We start from the raw sequence: 19,605 nt of genomic DNA on the forward strand, positions 1-19,605 counted from the left end.
GTTCTCATTTTGTAGGTCCAGGTACTGAAGCCTTTTGGTTTTCTTGAAGTGTCTGGCATTGGATCAAGGGGACAGGTTGAAGTCCAATGGCTCCTTTCTTGGCCAGACTTTTGGGTACTATAGGCGTGGCCCCTAGAGAGTATGCTGCTTTCGTCATTTCTCCAACTCTGCAGGGTCTGCCTACAGTGTATAGGTTACAAGGTCTTGAATAGAACCAAATAAATGTGAGGTTTTTATTTTATGCTGTTATGTCTGGCTGTTATTTTATGTATTATTTATTAGGCTTTAAAATGTGGAAATTGGAGGAAAAAATAAATAATAATACAGAACCTCACTAGAGTGGTATTTATTATAGCCAATTTCTAGGTATGGTATAATTTCCTCCATACATTAAGTTATCCCCACAAAGTAAGAAACCATTTCTTGCCTGATGTATGAAATAGATCACTGGGTTATTTTTTAAAAATCATCTTTTGAGTAGAATATGGCTGGAAATTTATGGTGAAGATTTAAAAATTTTCAGCTTTTTTTTTTTTTTTTTTGTATCAAGTCCTCTTAAAATCCACTTTTAGACACTTCAGCAATACAGACCTGAAGTCCAAACCTAGAGCTAGCAGCAGGGCAACAAACTGCCCTTATTTGCCAAGACAGGGCTTTCCTGGGACACAGGACTATTGGTGCTAGAACTGAGAGAATCCGGGGCAAATCAGGACATTTGGTCACTCCAGATGTCTAACAAAATGACTCTAATAGAAAGTAGCTGTCACATTGATGCATTGTTAAAATATAAATTTTGAGTGAGCCAAATAATGACCATATCCCATAATATTTGGGTTGAAAATGGGGGTTAATCCAACTCTTTTGGAAAATCTGTAGCCGTATATGCATGTTTGTTCAGACCAGCTTAAAAAGACAAAAAAAAAAAAAAAAAAAAAAAAACCCTAAGATTCAGAACTGAGAAGCAGCAGCCACGTTTATAGTCACAAGCCCTAGCTACCCTTTCAGTTCTCCTGTGTTACCAGCAGGCTCCTGCACTTTGCCTCTGATGATGGAAGCTTTAATAACTTTGTTACTGAGGTGACCACAGGACCTCGCTGAATCTTTTTCAGCATGTCAGCCTGCATGGAAGTTATAACACCCAAGTTTCCCAATGCAGCACAGAGCTCTCTCAGCTTTAATCTTGCCTTTCATAGAGCAAAATTGAACTTTTCCCCCCTAAGAGATAGCATAGACTGTTGAAGAAGAGGTAAATATTAGGAAGACTATCTTGAATACCCAGTGGGAGGGGACTGGAGTGGATCATGTCTTGGAGTCGATCATGTCTTGGAGTCTTATTTGGTTCTAAGAACATGGCGCTTCCTGACTCCCAGCGGTGGAGCATGAGCCACTTAGCCCCATGTAAAGTTGCTACATCTGGGTAAAGACGCTTGCTGGGCCTTTCCCCACTGCTTCTGCAGTACTCTGCCCGCATCATCCATAGCAAAGCCACACTGAGAAACCAGGGAAGCTGAAGGTCCTGGGGCCTCATCCCTTACATTTCTGTGGCTTTTATTTGGAGAATTTTATTCTCTAAATCATTAGGACTAAGCAAAGAGAGCTGTAATTGTACTTGAAAGAACAATAAATTAGCTTCCCTAGAATAGGCATTTGACTTTTAGGAGCTGGAAGACTTTTTTTTTTTTTTTTTTTTTTTAATGTATTTAATTGTTTCCTGTCTTCCAAAATTTCCTACTTGGTAGATCCAAAGCATTCTATTTTAATTCTTTTTTTTTTTTTCTTTCCAAAAAAGATTCAGCACTATCAGTCATTGAAGTAGAATCTGGCTTTCTGACAAGGATGGGGCCTGGACAGAATTGTGAATTATTTTGATTTTTTCCTCAATCTCTTTTTGGGTTTCTTCCTTCCAGGACTTTCAATCCTGGTTTCATTTTGCTAAGACTAGCCTCATTTCAGCTTCAAATCTTTACCAATTTTTGTGAATCAACAAGTTTCAGAAGAAATGAAAACACATCAAGTTCTTATGCAGTAATTTAAACTTAGGTTCTTTTATTCTTTTTCAAAGAGAAATTAGAGAGTAAATGTAAATCAGGATCAAAATAACTACTTATCTGGGTACAGGGTTTCCTTCCAGGGTGATGGACTATCTTGGAACTAGTTAGCAGTGATAGCTGCACAACACTGTGAATGTACTAAAATACCATTGAATTGTACACTTTACAGTGGCTAATGGTTAATTTTATATGTGAATTTTACCTCAATTCAAAACAAAATGCCGACTGAACTTCAAGAGGAAAAAAAAAAAGGACTGTTTCCTCCTACCTTCAAATTCTGGAATAAGTGTGAATCCGTTTTAATACACTCATGTTAAATTTCTACACCAAAATTGTTCTAAAATTGTTCTATTCTGTTCCATTACTGGGAACAGATATTTGGATGTAATAGTGTCTGCGAGGTAGAATTAATTAGGAAACCCTTGAAGGGTAAAAGAGGAACATCTCTGAGCGTTAAGATACTAGTTGTTTATTCTTAAGATGTGTAGTTTTTGTTACTATGTTGTAGACTGGCCTATACTTTGCAGAGCTGGTCACAGTAAAAATTTGTTTTTAAGTTTAAAAATGTAAAATACTGGACTTTCTTCCACCTATCGGGGGACAGAATTTGCATCAGCTAGGTTGGAAAGTTTTTTAATAGCCTATAGTAGCAGACTGCAACTGGTAGTGATAAAATGGAGAGTCCATTTGGGAGGCCGAGGCAGACAGATCACGAGGTCAGGAGATCGGGACCATCCTGGCTAACACGGTGAAACCCAGTCTTTACTAAAAATACAAAAAAATTAGCTGGACATGGTGGCCCGTGCCTGTAGTCCCAGCTACTTGGGAGACTGAGGCAGGAGAATAGCGTGAACCCAGGAGGCGGAGCTTGCAGTGAGCCGAGATCGTGCCACTGCACTCCAGCCTGGGTGACAGAGCGAGACTCCATCTCAAAAAAAAGAAAAAAAAAAAGAAAAAAAAGGACAGTCCAGATGTAATAACTTTAATGAAATGAGAGCAAGGTAACAAATTTCATATATATAAATACTTTTTATTAACAATCTCCTTAAGACATCCCCAAGCACCATTACCTGACAGGGATTTGTTTCAAGGCATGACTGCATTAGGGGTTCGCAGGTAATCCTTGGCTTAATTACGAAACTTTAGGACTTTAAATTTCTTCTGGATTTAGAGACAACCATTTTAACCTTTCTGCAGAGATGTAACTAGGCAACCAGTATAGCACTTAACCAGTGCATAGCATTCAAACTTCCTAGCCATTTACATCATTAAAAAAAAATACTATTTAAATCTCTCTGTTAACTTTGGCATATGCTGCCATGTAACCTTTAATTTCTTAGAAAATATCATGCAAACTCGCAGCTGTAAAATGGTATGCTTCCTAGAAGCCCAGCATCCTCCAATGTTAATAAGGAAGTCAGCTTATAAGAAGAGCAGTAACAGCGTTGAGAGGTAGCCACATGTACTGTGTTTATAATTCAGAATTTAAAAAGGAGGTTTCATGTTTGGTGTGTGAATTTATGAGTTTAAAATCACATCCTTGGCAGATGGTAATGAGCATTTCTTACAATATGATTCGTGGAAAAATATACATTCATAGAGATGAAAACTAGATTTTATTTTAGCTGATTAGGTGGTAACTAGGGATATCTAGTTTGATCAATAAGCACGAACTTATTGAAAGCTTTTTATGTACCAGACACTATATCAGTTATATACTATAGCTGCTATATACTGTATACTATAACTAGCATACACTATATACTGTGTACTATAACTGGTATATGATCCTTTTTTGTGACAATTATGATTTTAGTTAGGTTTTTTAATTATGAAAGAAATTCATGCAGGAAAAAAACAATATATGTGAAACATTTTAAAAATTCAAGTAGTAGGGACAGGCATAAATGAAAAATAAAAGCATTTCTTTCCCACCAACTTTTAGCCTCAGTCCCTAGAGGTAACCACTGTGGAGAGTTTCTTGTGTCTCTTCCAGAGATTTTTCATCTCCTGGTTAATCTGTATCAAAAAGGTGAGTATAAGTGCCATTGAACCATCTGTTCATAAGCTTTTCTTCTGAGCTAAGTTTTACATTTTGAGACACTATTATGCTTCTTTTTAAAATGTGCCTTTTAAAACTGAAAGAAAAAAAATGTCAGAACCAAAGTGATGCTAACAGAGAGGGCTGGTGGTAGTGAGAACTACAGCTGAAGGATGTTAATGTGTAGTTTTAGCCTCTGTTAACATTTATATGCGGAACTTAAGTAATAAACCTTAATGTAGTTCTTTTATGATTTTCAAAGTCATCTGGGGTATATTATCTCCCTTTATCCTTTAGATGACCCTGCAATGCAGGAACTGTTTATTTTACAAAGGAGGAAGCTGTGGTTCCCAGAGGTTAAGTAATGTGCTTAGGGTCACACAGCTGAAAAGTGACAGAATCGAGACAGAATCGAGTCTTTTCCAACTAGTCTTGAGCCAGCCCACATGGTAACTGTGAGGAAGAGAGAGGCACAGTTACACCTCTGTGGCTCCTGCAGTAAAGGCTATGAAGTGAAGGAGACGGGTGCAGACTGAAGATCTGGGCAGTTGTTTTGATTCTGCCCCTTGGACAAGTTATTTAAGGCAGTAGAAACAAGTTAAGGTGGCTGCCTCTCTCCTCTTAGTCTCCTCAGTGGCTATTCTGTTCCGATTTTCTCAGGTTGTTTAGGTAATACTGACCACAGGGGAGGAGACTTGACCCATGCTGAGGAAGCCTCAGTATTTCATCACCAGACCACGGTAGTTGGTTCAGAGGGTGGGCCTGCCATCAGCAGGGGCCAGTAGGTTCTTCTTCTGGAATTTTCCAACTCGAGTTGAGAGGAGAGGTCTCATCCTTTTTGGTCCCAAGGCAGTAAGAATCATGGAAAGCTGTGTTTCAGTCTGTGGACAGAATCAGGTCCAATGCACAGAGCGGAGGCAGAGAGAGTCAGAGAGAGAGAGAAGGGAAAGAAGGAGAGCCCAGTCATAATTGGAGTCCATGAATCCAGTCCATGTGAGCCAATACATTCCCATGTTTTGCCCAAGTTAATTCAAGTTGTGACTAAAAGAGTTTTGACTTATGCCTCCAGGACTTAGTTTCCCCATCTGTAAAATGGAGGTTATAATATTCACCCTGACTATATCTGAACTATGTAGATATCAATTGAGATAATGAATAGGAATATACTATATAAATTGTAAAATATGACACAAATGTAAGATGGTATTATTCACTGATATGTCACACTGAGTTAGGAAAAGTTGAAAGAGTGAAATTACCACTTACTTGGAAAATAAGTGAGTGCTTTCTAAGAGCCATCTGATGTTATACAGAATTAAATGAAAGCTGCCAGGGTCCTCCAGATTTTCTTTTGAGACCTTCTTTCAAATACTCTTTTAAGTTCTATAGTGAATATAATGAATACAAGGATAGAGCTTTTACCTTGCTGGCCTAGATTTATTCAATGGGTTTCTCTTTTCTATCCCCTGCCGTATTCTATAACACACACACACATACGCACACACACACACACACACACACACACACCCCAAACAAAAAATAAACAAAATGTCATTTTTTTTTATTTTTTATTTTTATTATTATTATACTTTAGGTTTTATGGTACATGTGCGCAATGTGCAGGTTAGTTACATACGTATACATGTGCCATGCTGGTGCGCAGCACCCACCAACTCGTCATCCAGCATTAGGTATATCTCCCAATGCTATCCCTCCCCCCTCCCCCCACCCCACAACAGTCCCCGAAGTGTGATGTTCCCCTTCCTGTGTCCATGTGTTCTCATTGTTCACTTCCCACCTATGAGTGAGAATATGCGGTGTTTGGTTTTTTGTTCTTGCGATAGTTTACTGAGAATGATGATTTCCAATTTCATCCATGTCCCTACAAAGGACGTGAACTCATCATTTTTTATGGCTGCATAGTATTCCATGGTTTATATGTGCCACATTTTCTTAATCCAGTCTATCATTGTTGGACATTTGGGTTGGTTCCAAGTCTTTGCTATTGTGAATAATGCCGTAATAAACATATGTGTGCATGTGTCTTTATAGCAGCATGATTTATAGTCCTTTGGGTATATACCCAGTAATGGGATGGCTGGGTCAAATGGTATTTCTAGTTCTAGATCCCTGAGGAATCGCCACACTGACTTCCACAAGGGTTGAACTAGTTTACAGTCCCACCAACAGTGTAAAAGTGTTCCTATTTCTCCACATCCTCTCCAGCACCTGTTGTTTCCTGACTTTTTAATGATGGCCATTCTAACTGGTGTGAGATGGTATCTCATTGTGGTTTTGATTTGCATTTCTCTGATGGCCAGTGATGGTGAGCATTTTTTCATGTGTTTTTTGGCTGCATAAATGTCTTCTTTTGAGAAGTGTCTGTTCATGTCCTTCGCCCACTTTTTGATGGGGTTGTTTGTTTTTTTCTTGTAAATTTGTTTGCGTTCATTGTAGATTCTGGATATTAGCCCTTTGTCAGATGAGTAGGTTGAGAAAATTTTCTCCCATTTTGTAGGTTGCCTGTTCACTCTGATGATAGTTTCCTTTGCTGTGCAGAAGCTCTTGAATTTAATTAGATCCCATTTGTCAACTTTGGCTTTTGTTGCCATTGCTTTTGGTGTTTCAGACATGAAGTCCTTGCCCATGCCTATGTCCTGAATGGTAATGCCTAGGTTTTCTTCTAGGGTTTTTATGGTTTTAGGTCTAACGTTTAAGTCTTTAATCCATCTTGAATTGATTTTTGTATAAGGTGTAAGGAAGGGATCCAGTTTCAGCTTCCTACATGTGGCTAGCCAGTTTTCCCAGCACCATTTATTAAATAGGGAATCCTTTCCCCATTTCTTGTTTTTCTCAGGTTTGTCAAAGATCAGATAGTTGTAGATATGCGGTGTTATTTCTGAGGGCTCTGTTCTGTTCCATTGATCTCTATCTCTGTTTTGGTACCAGTACCATGCTGTTTTGGTTACTGTAGCCTTGTAGTATAGTTTGAAGTCAGGTAGTGTGATGCCTCCAGCTTTGTTCTTTTGGCTTAGGATTGACTTAGCGATGCGGGCTCTTTTTTGGCTCCATATGAACTTTAAAGTAGTTTTTTCCAATTCTGTGAAGAAAGTCATTCGTAGCTTGCTGGGGATGGCATTGAATCTGTAAATTACCTTGGGCAGTATGGCCATTTTCACAATATTGATTCTTCCTACCCATGAGCATGGAATGTTCTTCCATTTGTTTGTATCCTCTTTTATTTCCTTGAGCAGTGGTTTGTAGTTCTCCTTGAAGAGGTCCTTCACATCCCTTGTAAGTTGGATTCCTAGGTATTTTATTCTCTTTGAAGCAATTGTGAATGGGAGTTCACTCATGATTTGGCTCTCTGTTTGTCTGAAATTGTGGCAATAATCAATAGCTTACCAACCAAAATATCATTATTAATATTTCAACATTTTAGCCTTTTTACTTAAAAGACCTTTACAGATTCATGTTAAATATTAATAATATTTTGGCTTCATTAAAGAAAAATCATCAAGGAAAATAAATCTTAAAGCAGCTGTTTTAGATATACTTCATGGGAATGATATAGTTGAGGTGATTCTGGAGATAGGAAGTTATTTGTTTTGGGCTCAGATAGGATCAAGATCCATCTTTTCCTTAATGGACTTATGTCTTTGCTATAAGCTCTAAGTAATCAAAATCTACTTGAGATTATAACTTATTCATGACAGAAAAAGCATCACTTCACTTTTATAGCATTTTTCACTATATATGATAATACCTCTCAATGAGGAAAAACAGATGGTACCTCTCTGAAAGCTTAGATTTGCCATTTAGGCAGTTTTTATTGTAGCAAGCATCTCTTTCTTTATATTTGATAATTACAACCAAAAAATGGCTTAAAGCTCCAATCGAAGTGGAATACCATATGCAAAAAAGGTTGATGTCACCATGGAAATATAATTTATAAGCATGAAGAAGCATGACATATCAACCTGAAAATGTTTTGCATTCCTCACATTTTAAAATCTGTGAAATGTATCTACCACATTCACTGTTCTCATAAGTTATGTGACTATGCCTTCACCTTACACAATTGCCAGTGAGCACTGGTGTGAGGCTGAATGGATGCTGTCTGACCACTCTACTCCTCATCTAGCCATTGTTAATTTTTGCCTGGGCGTGTTATTAATCCCATGAATGTCAGTGTTTTCATATAAACTGAGAACTTTGAATAAGTTCATATTCTGAATAGGGCATACTCAGCCCTCAAAAAATGCCAGCTGTACTGGAAACAACTGGCATCCTCAAACTGGTTAATTTCCAGAGCACTTAGTAAAAAGAATATTTCCAAGGATGAGGGCAGAGTATAGGAAGACTGCAAGGGAGAATGCAGTTTTCCAGGGCTCCTATATTATCCTTTGGCCTGAGGTATGAGGACAGTGCGGAGAGGACCTCCTTAGTGGAGCTGTGGCCTCCAGGAAAGGGATATAGCCAGATTATAATGATCCTGGAGGCAGAGACCCTAGGAAACAAATAGCCTGAACTGATTCTTCCACTTATTCTGATCGCCTGCTCATGCTCCTCATTGGCTAAAACCAACTGGGAGGCAAAGAGCAAGGAAGTCTGCTACTGAGTTCATGCAGTTTAGTTTCCTGGGGCATAAGCCAGGTGGAATAGGATGGAGAATGGATTTGGAGAGGCAAATGGAAGATATACAGCACAGGTAACCTTCATCACGGAAGTCTTGCATGAAGGAAATGGCAGCATTTCCAAGAAGTGTAGATAACTTATAAAACTGGTTTAAACCAGCTTTCACATTTTTATTAATTTTACTTAGTCAAGGTTATAGCCCATGTTCAAATGGACGCAGATACAATGGTAGCATTTGGACAGAGTTCAGTTGTTTGTGTGGTGAAAGATGATCTGGAGGAGTTACACAGAGAGAGAAAACCACCCTATGCTTTCCCTATTCAGAGACAGGATGGCAACCTCAACTTACAGTTCAAGTTTGCTACAAAAAAGTAGCTGGACACATCAGAGCACCTTTAGATAGCCACCTTCTTGGGCGTCCCAACATCACAGGAAATGACTGTTATCCCAAAGAAATGTAATACCTGGCTAGTGGGTTGAGTGGCTAATTTTTGGTGTTTTGCAGCTTACTTTGAATCTCAAGTGAATTATTTTCATTTCTTTGACCCAGGGACCAGGATTACTTGCCTTGATCTAATCTAGGTTAACCACTCTGATCCACTGAAAATGAATAAATCCACTGGATCAGATAAATTGGTTGGGGAGGTATTTGTGGCAGCACAAAATGATGGACAAAACAAATGTGGAATGCCATCCTAAAGCATAAACCTCTTCTGTGGATGGGAAAATTCCCTGACTTGGGAAGTTCTGGGAAGGGTTGGGTCTCTAATAGGAGCAGTGAGAGGCAGTGTAGTGTAGAGAAAAGAGCTGGGACTGTGGGGTTAAAACGAACTGAAGTTAGCGTAATACTGACTGACCACCTTGGCAAATTACTGAACTTTCTCAGCCTTAAGTCTCCTAGTATGAAAAATGAGAATAACTTGACTTGCTATAAAATTAGTTGAAATTATATATGCAAAATGAAGGCAGTGTTTTCCACACAGTAGTCATTCAAATACCTTTTTAGGATGTATACACTTGTTGAAAACAACCATATGGACGTATAATTGAGATTTTAAAAAGCCGCACATATTTGATGTATGTAATTTGATGAGTATGCCTATGCTCCTTTAAAAATTATTTCTTAACAGCTTTATTTAGGTATAGTTGATATACAATAAATAACACATATTCAAAGTGTATGATTTGATGAATTTTGACTGCATACACCCATGAAACCATCACCACAAACAAGATAAGGAACATATTCATTCAAAAGTTTCCTCATGCTCCATGATCATCTCTCCCTTCTATCTCCATCTCAGTATAATTACATTGAGATACATCCATGCTGTATGCATCAACTATTTATTCTTTTTATTCTTGGGTAGTATTCTATTGTATTGGTATACCACAATATGTTTATCTGCTTACCTATTAGTAGCAATTACTCAATTATGGTTTTGTTTGTTTGTTGTTGTTGTTATTGTTTTGAGGCAAGGACTTCCTTTTTCATCCAGGCTGGAGTACAGTGGCATGATCATAGCTCACTGCAGCCTCGACCTCCTGGGCTTGAGCGATCCTCCCACCTCAGCCTCCCCAGTAGCTAGGACCACAGGTGCACACCACCATGCCTGGCTAATTTTTAAATGTTTTTGAAGAGATAGGATCTCATTATGTTACCTGGGCTGGTCTTGAATACCTGGGCTCAAGTAATCTTCCTACCTCAGCCTCAATTTTTTAAAATTCCATTTTCTTTCTTCTTTCCTCATTAATAGTGTAAGATAAATTTTTAGAATTCCATGTTACCACAGCTGACATCTCCATTAACATCCTCCAGGAGTAGTACAGTTTACAAGAATTGGGTATAAATGCAGGTATAATAGTAATTGTGTTTGTTAATCCCTGGTTTCGGTTGAGTACGCAGCTGGAATCTGGTTCTTTCTGCTTCCTAGGCTTGCTTTTTGTTTCTTATCATAAACAAGCAACCTGGAGGAAACAACACAAATGTGTATCTATACAATGGATTATTCAGCCATAAAAAGGAACAAGGTACTGACACGTGCTACAACGTGGATGAACCCTGAAAACACTATGCTAGGTGAAAGCAACCAGACACAACAGGCTACATATTATATGATCCCAGGCACTGAAATGTCCAGAATAGACAAATCCATAGAGACAGGAGGTAGATTAGTGGTTTCAGGCTGGGGGAGAGGGAAGAGCGGAAGGAGAAGTGACTGCTAATGGGTATGGGTTTGTGCTTTTTTTTTTTTTTTTTTTTTTTTTTGAGACGGAGTCTCGCTCCGTCGCCTAGGCTGGAGTACATTGGAGCGATCTCTGCTCACTGCAACCTCCGCCTCCCGAGTTCAAGCAATTCTCCTGACTCAGCCTCCCAAGTAGCTGGGACTACAGGTGTGAGCCACCACGGCTGGCTAATTTTTGTATTTTTAGTAGAGACGAGGTTTCACCATGTTGGCCAGGATGGTCACAAACTCCTGACCTCAAGCGATCCGCCTGCCTCGGCCTCACAAAGTGAGCCACCATGCCCGGTCCTTGGGTTTGCTTTTTTGGGGTGATGAAAATATTCTGATATTTGATAGTGGTGATGGGTACAGAATTCACAGTCTAATCTGTGACTATACTAAAAACACTGAATTGTATACCTTCAAAGTGAATTTTATGGTATTTCATTATATCTCAATAAAACTGTTATTTTATAAAAGCAATCTGAAAAACTTTGGGAAAAATAAATATTCAAGAGCAGCCATTAATTTCATTTCCCTTTTTTGTTTGCTAAAGGGAAAACTTAAAGCTTTTTAACTCATTGGTTGTACTGCACCTATATTTCCAGGTGTTGAGCACAATGTAGAACTTTCTAGCATTAGAAAATAAAAATGTGACATCTACAGATAAATTGTGTTCGCAGATACAAGGTAGTTCAGTGCCGTACTGTTTTGGTTTATTGGGGATAATAAAGGCCCTGTAGCTACTTTGGCTTTTTTGTCTTTTCCTTTACTTTTCAAAAATAACATGCATTCAGATTGTCTAATCACTCTTTCCTCTAGCCTTACTTAGTTAACTAGATACAGGATATCCTGTCGGTAAAGCATCTTAGCTAAATCAGATTATTTATCAAACTCCTAACCACAGTAGATACAACTGAGTGAGTAAAATAGAAGTCCAAGTACTCAAAATAATCCTTGGAAAGGAAAAGAAGCCGGGAGATCAAAATGAGTAGTGATTCAGTCATGGGTACAACTGTGGTTTCAGGCAGCTGTGGAGGATGGGAATAAGGACAGACTTCCTTCCTTTCTGATTGTCTTCCTTCACCTGGTGAAACACTGCCTTATTTAGAATGCTTTTAGCCGCTCAACTGCTGTGAATCAGGACCAACATTGTAATATCTGGAAATAGAGCTCCACCTGGTCTATTCCCAACAAATCAGTGTTTCCTGGGTATACGAGATTTGTGGTTGAGAAAAGGGATTTTTTTCCCCTGCCCTCAAAAATCTTACTAGCCAAGGTTGGAGTTTTGGTGTCATTTAGTTTAAATCTTAAAGTGAAAGAAAGGTCTTCTTAACCCAGGGTAAAAGTAAAACCAATGTAACTCTACTCAGAAATGTTACCTTTGCTTTTTGCTATAACTTGGCAAATTATTTTCCCAAGGTGACTTGGAAACATTTATGTCACAGTGTGTGTTTAGCTTGGGTTTTCTGTTATATTCTCTCCAGTTCTGGCATACAACAAAAAATTCCATAAGATAACTTTCCATTTTACTCTGGCACTGGAAGAATATGGCTCTCAGCAATATTCCTTTGAGTATTACTCTAGAAATATATTTATTCAGTTATGTATTAAGAATCTACAACACAAAATATACCTGGAAGATGGTTAAGTGGCTTCTTCAATAAGAGGATGGTCTTTGTAGGGGAATAAAAATAAGTTTTTCTTCAATATTTATAGGTTCTTAGTTGGAATGGCCCCTTATAACAAAAGACAGATTAAAAAGCAAAAAACAAACAAGTTTATTAACATGTTTATTTCATATACACATGGTACACATGGGAGACACCCAAGGATTGAGTAGTTCCTAAAGAGATGGCTTTGAATTCCAAGTTACAGAGCATCTTCAGCAAAGAACAGTACATTCTTTAGAGAAGTGACAAGACAATGGAAAATAACTTTGAATCTCTAAGTGGGTCAACTGTGGGGAAGGCAAATAAATGGCAGATAAAGGCAAGTTAGTAATCCTTGTTCATGTAGATTCCTCTCATACCATCTCCAGGCCAATAAGGGTCTTAAGTTGTCCTCAATGATTAGCCTTTCTTCTCCCCGGTAGAGAAGGAGGGGAGTGCGGGGCGGGATACCTTTTTGTCTTTAATAAATCTGTGTCCTACTTTAAGGCAAATAGAGGGAGGTAAAGAATTTTCTTGCATCTGCTTCTTGGTAGGCTTCAGATCAGAAATTCCTTCCCATTTGGTGATTGCATATTCTGGTCTTTCGTAGCTTCATAGGCATAAAGCTGTGAAAGCTAGACATAGACCTAAAGGCATTCTTTCTGTGTCTATATGTGTATGTATGTGTGTATATGTAAAATATCACACATCAAAATAATGCATAAATGTGCATACATACATATATTAAAGACTGTTAGTAGAACAAACCCACATACATTCCCCATCTTTTAAGTACCACCTTTAAAAACTCCTGTATGCTTCTCTCCAATTCCATCCTCCTTTTACTTCCTTCCCAGAAAGCCATAATCTGGACATTTTATTTATCACTTCCCTTCATATATGGTTTAGTTTCACCTGTTTTAGAACTTTAAATAAATGACATCATGCTTCTTCTTTGGCTTGGATTTTTAACCAACATTATGTTTTGAGATTCATCCAGGTGGATGTACATAGCTGTAGTTTACCTATTTTTACTGCTATCTAGCAATAATTAGCGTATCATTCTTCCACTGTGTGAAATATCACACACTTTATTCGTTCTACACATGTTGGGCATTTGGATTGTGTCCAGCATTTTGCTCTGGTGTACGATGCTGCTGTGTGCATTCTGTTCATGTCTCCTGGTTCACATCCAGGAGTTTTTCTAGGACATATACTTTGGAGTTCAGTTGCTAAGGCACAGAACATTGCAAATGTTCACCTTATTAGGTTGACCATTAGTGGTTATACCAATTTATTCTTCATTAGCAGTATAAGAGTTCCTCTTGCTCCACTTGTCAACAGTTAAGTGTTGGACAGAACAGTCATTCAGTTCTCTGAATTTTAATTTTTGCTAGTTTCATTGCAAATATATTCTGGAATTCTATTTTTTTAAACAACTCATTTTTAACCACCTTGGTGAAAGAGACAAGGACATAAATTGTTTTTCATTATGTTTGATAAAGTGGGCCATTACCGTAGACAAGTGTATATATATGTTTTCAAGCAATATCGAGCCTGAGAGTCTTTTTTCTTTCTTTGTTTTTTTTTTTTTTTTTTTTGAGATGGAGTCTCACTCTGTCCCTCAGGGTAGAGTGCTGTGGCGCGATCTTGGCGCACTACAACCTTCGCCTCCTGGGTTCAAGCGATTCTCCTGCCTCTGCTGGGACTACAGGCATGTGCCACCATGACTGGCTAATTTTTGTAATTTTTATAGAGATGGTTTTCCATGTTGGCCAGGCTGGTCTCGAACTCCTCACTTCAAGTGATCCTCCAACCTCAGCCTACTCCCAAAGTGCTGGCATTACAGGCGTGAGCCACGGGGCCTGGCCTTCTTTATTTTCTTTGTCAGGTATTTTTAATTTACAGATGTAACACACTCTTGTTTTTACAAGTAAAAAGCTATAGGAAGAAGCTCATTTCCCCCTTTTCCCTTGCCTCCCTCCTTCCCCATGTAACCAATGTTAATGCTTTGGGGTGTATCTTTCCACATTTTTCTTCATGCTCATAAATGTGTAATAAACATATGTTGGGTTGCAGTTTATGAGATTGTTATTTTATTAAGCCAAAGTAGTTGAAATCAGCAATTGCATACAGTTCAATCACGTGCATGCATATTAGGTAGTTGTCTGGAAATTTTTCAAATGTAAGAGTTAATGTGCAACTATCTTTTATGTGACAAATGTCACAGAATTCACCTAGCTTGTAGTTGTGGATCTAACAGATTCATGTTAATGATTACATCATCTTCACTCCACTGTCACCTGTGGAGCGATGTTAGTTTTGTCTTCCTTGGTTGTGGTTGTGTTTCTTCTAACTAACCTGTCATACATCCGTGCTTCACTGTGGTGGAATCCCAAACGGGGATTGTTGAGTCAAAGCGCTTAGGTCTCTTAAATTTTAAAATATATTGCTAGATTTCTTTCTTAAAAGGTTGTAGCAATTTGGATGCCCATTAGTAAATATAAGCCTGCCTGTTTTCTACCTCCTAGTCATCACTGGAAATTACCACTCTAATGGGTGAGGAATGGTATTCTATTTTAATTTGCATTCCCTTGAATTCTGGTGAAGTTGAGCATATTTTCATATGTTGTCATTGATCTTTTGCATTTTCTCTTCTGCGAATGTCGTTTCGAATCCTTTGCCCATGTTCTTATAAGGTTATTTGACTCTTCCCTCAATTTATACAGCACCCTTGGTTTATTAGTGATAGTAATACTTTGTCCACTTTACATGCTGCAGTTATTTCTTTCCCAGCCCATCATTTGTCTGTTTTGCTTATAGTATCCTTTGCCATACTTTTTCTTTTTCTTTCTTTTTTTAAAAAGTATTTATTCACATATGTCTTTGTTTTCCTTTATGGTTTTTTGGCTTCTTGTATTGCTTAGGCATATTTCCTCTATCCAAGGTAATATAAATATCCTCCTTATTCTTCTTCTAATATTTTAAAAAACATTTCTCCATGTTATGAATTAAATCCATCTAGAATATATTTTGTGTATGATGTGAGCTATAAATATGTTCCTCCAAACAGCCAACTCCATGATATCATTTACTTTAAAAACCCTCTTTTATATACTGAATTGGAACACTACTTTAGTCATATATTGTTTCCACATATACTTGGATCAATTTGGATCAATTTATGTACTTTTTATTATATTTCCTGGATTTATTTTCTATTCCAATGTCAATGATACCATCTTCATTATAATAGCTTGATTTCAGGTTTTAATATCTAGAAAAGTAACTGGGTCCCATTTTATTTTTCTTTTTAAACATTTATTGCTATTGTTTGACATTTTTTCCACATAAAATTTAAACTCATTTTGTTATATTGCAAAAAGGGGAAAACAACCATTGAAATTCCAATTACAACTGCATTAAAATCATGTATGATTGGAAAGGACTTTTTTATATTTTGCAGTTTCCATCTGGAAAACATGCCTCTCAATTCAAATATATCGTCGTTTTATTTTAAAGTGCATTTCTCAATATATAAAGATTTTTGCTTCTTTTGGAGTTGGAAATTTGGTAAAATGGCTGGGTGTATGATAAATATAAAAATAAATAGCTTTTCTTTTCTTAATGCTAAAACTTGTTCTCAGACTAACATACTGAGGAGTTCCTAATTCAGATCTCCAGGGACAGATGTCATAAGCTTGACTTAAGAAGTGTTAAAGCAGAGCTTTGCACCACTTGATTTAATTCCAACTTTGCTACAATGGATCGTATTATTGTGGATTATTATTATGGAGGAAAACAGTACTTTGAGCTCTGTGTGGCTAGGCAGGATGTTTCTTCTTTTAGTTCTAGATCAGCCATGATGTTAAGAGTAAAATCCCAACAGAGGAAACTAATTATTTACATTTCAGTTTTTTTTAAAAGTATAATTTTAGAGGAGGGAGGAGCCAAGATGGCCGAATAGGAACAGCTCCGGTCTACAGCTCCCAGCGCCAGCGACGCAGAAGACGGGTGATTTCTGCATTTCCATCTGAGGTACCGTGTTCATCTCACTAGGGAGTGCCAGACAGTGGGCGCAGGTCAGTGGGTGAGCGCACCGTGCGCCAGCCGAAGCAGGGGCGAGGCATTGCCTCACTCGGGAAGCGCAAGGGGTCAGGGAGTTCCCCTTCCAGGGGTGACAAACGGCACCTGGAAAATCGGGCCACTCCCACCCGAATACTGTGCTTTTCCGACGGGCTTAGGAAACGGTGCCCCAGGAGAGTATAGCCCGCACCTGGCTCAGAGGGTCCTACGCCCACGGAGTCTCGCTGATTGCTAGCACAGCAGTCTGAGATCAAGCAGCAAGTCGGCAGCGAGGCTGGGGGAGGGGCGCCCGCCATTGCCCAGGCTCGCTTAGGTAAACAAAGCAGCCTGGAAGCTTGAACTGGGTGGAGCCCACCACAGCTCAAGGAGGCCTGCCTGCCTCTGTAGGCTCCACCTCTGGGGGCAGGACACAGACAAACAAAAAGACAGCAGTAACCTCTGCAGACTTAAATGTCCCTGTCTGACAGCTGTGAGGAGAGCAGTGGTTCTCACAGCAGGCAGCTAGAGATCTGAGAACGGTCTGACTGCCTCCTCAAGTGGGTCCCTGACCCCTGACCCCCGAGCAGCCTAACTGGGAGGCACCCCCCAGCAGGGGCAGACTGACACCTCACAGGGCCGGCCGGGTACTCCAACAGACCTGCAGCTGAGGGTTCTGTCTGTTAGAAGGAAAACTAACAGAAAGGACATCCACACCAAAAACCCATCTGTACATCACCATCATCAAAGACCAAAAGTAGATAAAACCACAAAGATGGGGAAAAAACAGAGCAGAAAAACTGGAAACTCTAAAAACCAGAGTACCTCTCCTCCTCCAAAGGAACGCAGTTCCTCACCAGCAACGGAACAAAGCTGGACGGAGAATGACTTTGACGAGCTGAGAGAAGAAGGCTTCAGACGATCAAATTACTCCGAGCTACGGGAGGATATTCAAACCAAAGGCAAAGAAGTTGAAAACTTTGAAAAAAATTTAGAAGAATGTATAACTAGAATAACCAATACAGAGAAGTGCTTAAAGGAGCTGATGGAGCTGAAAACCAAGGCTCGAGAACTACGTGAAGAATGCAGAAGCCTCAGGAGCCGATGCGATCAAATGGAAGAAAGGGTATCAGCCCTGGAAGATGAAATGAATGAAATGAAGCGAGAAGGGAAGTTTAGAGAAAAAAGAATAAAAAGAAACGAGCAAAGCCTCCAAGAAATGTGGGACTATGTGAAAAGACCAAATCTACGTCTGATTGGTGTACCTGAAAGTGACGGGGAGAATGGAACCAAGTTGGAAAACACTCTGCAGGATATTATCCAGGAGAACTTCCCCAATCTAGCAAGGCAGGCCAACATTCAGATTCAGGAAATACAGAGAACGCCACAAAGATACTCCTCGAGAAGAGCAACTCCAAGACACATAATTGTCAGATTCACCAAAGTTGAAATGAAGGAAAAAATGTTAAGGGCAGCCAGAGAGAAAGGTCGGGTTACCATCAAAGGGAAGCCCATCAGACTAACAGCGGATCTCTCGGCAGAAACCCTACAAGCCAGAAGAGAGTGGGGGCCAATATTCAACATTCTTAAAGAAAAGAATTTTCAACCCAGAATTTCATATCCTGCCAAACTAAGCTTCATAAGTGAAGGAGAAATAAAATACTTTACAGACAAGCAAATGCTGAGAGATTTTGTCACCACCAGGCCTGCCCTAAAAGAGCTTCTGAAGGAAGCGCTAAACATGGAAAGGCACAACCGGTACCAGCCACTGCAAAATCATACCGAAATGTAAAGACCATCGAGACTAGGAAGAGACTGCATCAACTAACGAGCAAAATATCCAGCTAACATCATAATGACAGGATCAAATTCACACATAACAATATTAACTTTAAATGTAAATGGACTAAATGCTCCAATTAAAAGACACAGACTGGCAAACTGGATAAAGACTCAAGACCCATCAGTGTGCTGTATTCAGGAAACCCATCTCACGTGCAGAGACACACATAGGCTCAAAATAAAAGGATGGAGGAAGATCTACCAAGCAAATGGAAAACAAAAAAAGGCAGGGGTTGCAATCCTAGTCTCTGATAAAACAGACTTTAAACCAACAAAGATCAAAAGAGACAAAGAAGGCCATTACATAATGGTAAAGGGATTAATTCAACAAGAAGAGCTAACTATCCTAAATATATATGCACCCAATACAGGAGCACCCAGATTCATAAAGCAAGTCCTGAGTGACCTACAAAGAGACTTAGACTCCCACACATTAATAATGGGAGACTTTAACACCCCACTATCAACATTAGACAGATCAACGAGACAGAAAGTCAACAAGGATACCCAGGAATTGAACTCAGCTCTGCACCAAGCGGACCTAATAGACATCTACAGAACTCTCCACCCCAAATCAACAGAATATACATTTTTTTCAGCACCACACCACACCTATTCCAAAATTGACCATATACTTGGAAGTAAAGCTCTCCTCAATAAATGTAAAAGAACAGAAATTGTAACAAATTGTCTCTCAGATCACAGTGCAATCAAGCTAGAACTCAGGATTAAGAATCTCACTCAAAACCGCTCAACTACGTGGAAACTGAACAACCTGCTCCTGAATGACTACTGGGTACATAACGAAATGAAGGCAGAAATAAAGATGTTCTTTGAAACCAATGAGAACCAAGACACAACATACCAGAATCTCTGGGATGCATTCAAAGCAGTGTGTAGAGGGAAATTTATAGCACTAAATGCCCACAAAAGAAAGCAGGAAAGATCCAAAATTGACACCCTAACATCACAATTAAAAGAACTAGAAAAGCAAGAGCAAACACATTCAAAAGCTAGCAGAAGGCAAGAAATAACTAAAATCAGAGCAGAACTGAAGGAAATAGAGACACAAAAAACCCTTCAAAAAATAAATG

The 19,605-nt window shown here is 38.9% G+C and overlaps 1 protein-coding gene across 14 annotated transcripts in view; it reads left to right on the top strand.

The window, feature by feature from the left end:
* The window catches only part of GNG2 (G protein subunit gamma 2), a 128,437-nt gene that overhangs the window by 34,323 nt on the left and 74,509 nt on the right, over positions 1 to 19,605 (top strand). For 2 of the 14 annotated variants that reach the window (XM_063715154.1, XM_054529665.2), the window contains one exon: positions 3,997 to 4,083. In XM_063715154.1, the coding sequence (XP_063571224.1) occupies positions 3,997 to 4,083 (87 nt within the window). 14 annotated transcript variants of the gene reach the window in all.

This window comes from Pongo abelii, chromosome 15 (assembly GCF_028885655.2).
Source record: "Pongo abelii isolate AG06213 chromosome 15, NHGRI_mPonAbe1-v2.0_pri, whole genome shotgun sequence".
Taxonomy (NCBI): Eukaryota; Metazoa; Chordata; class Mammalia; order Primates; family Hominidae; genus Pongo; species Pongo abelii.